The following is a 1142-nucleotide window of genomic DNA, read 5'->3' as shown; positions in this document are numbered from 1 at the left end:
TTCAGTAGGTTTTCTCCAACTAATTTACTAAATTTGGTCCCAGCTTAAGTTAATTGAGTTGAACCAACTCATACAAATTAAGTTATTCCAACACAAGTCTTTAATGCTAATAGAAAGCAATTTAATCACGTGGAAATTCTTTCCATGATTATTTTAAGTTAATTTAAAGAGTAATTTTTTGGAGCATTTAACAAAGTCTAGAGTCTGGTTAACATACTATTACATCATTTCACTATTACATCTAAAAGGTAAATAAAAATTTGTCATACACATCTTTTTGTTTTCTCCAATTTATTGTATTTATAGCAAATTTCACATAACATGTGAAGAATACATCGAATGCAAGTTATATCACAGAAAAAAAAGTAGTGGAGATGGTGGAAACTTAACCTGTTCAAACCATTTTTTAACTACAATGAACAGCTGAATCAAGTGATTTTGAAGGTCAAAGAGATGCACTTTCAAAAAAAACAAATATCACCAATTTTGTGTATCTCAAAATGAATAAAAAATGCATTGTATCATCTGTCTGCAGTTCTTTCTGGTGCATGTTCCAGATACATGGTGTAGCTGTTGTATTGGCAACATTTCTCAACGAGAAAGAAGAGTTTTGAGAACCTGTACTTTGTTGGATAGTTTGTGTGCATCCAACTCCATAAGAATCTTCTGCAGAACCTCAAAGGTGTACCTGAGTTCCGGAGGGTAGCTCAGGTTTAGTGAGTAGACCAGACCAAGCAACATTGCCACTGCAAAAGCTACACTGCCCAACTCACCCATCACTTCCACCCCCTCTAGAACAATCATAACATCCTGAGGGTCATCGCCAGGCTCCGCAACCTCTGATCGAATGACACAGATTCCAAAGACTGTCTCTGCTATGGCAGTGGCGATGCTTTTATCAACGTCCTGTGACAATTTAAAAAAAAGAGAGAGAGAGAGAGAGAGATAATTAATGTAAAATACCTAAAAGCTTTATTAATTGAAACTTTATAATGATGTAAATGTAATCAAAAATGACTGCCTGATATTTTTTCTGACTCAAGACAATCTAATTCAATACCTCAACAAAGTCCTGTCTTTTAAGATATTGAGTTAGGGGTGGCTGTGGCTTAGGAGGTAGAGCAAGTTGTGTACTGGATTAA

General features: G+C 35.1%; 1 protein-coding gene across 1 annotated transcript in view; it reads right to left on the bottom strand.

Moving 5' to 3' along the window:
• Nucleotides 1-591: 591 nt before the first annotated feature.
• LOC143413401 (uncharacterized) overlaps nucleotides 592-1142 on the bottom strand; it is a 13102-nt gene continuing 12551 nt past the window's right edge. The window contains exon 4 of the mRNA XM_076876374.1: nucleotides 592-906. Coding sequence (XP_076732489.1) covers nucleotides 592-906 — 315 coding nt within the window. The remainder of the gene's footprint in view (nucleotides 907-1142) is intronic.

This window comes from Maylandia zebra, linkage group LG18 (genome assembly GCF_041146795.1).
Source record: "Maylandia zebra isolate NMK-2024a linkage group LG18, Mzebra_GT3a, whole genome shotgun sequence".
Classification (NCBI taxonomy): Eukaryota; Metazoa; Chordata; class Actinopteri; order Cichliformes; family Cichlidae; genus Maylandia; species Maylandia zebra.
Note: the sequence above shows the minus strand (reverse complement) of the source record. Positions and strands in the feature narration are given on the sequence as shown.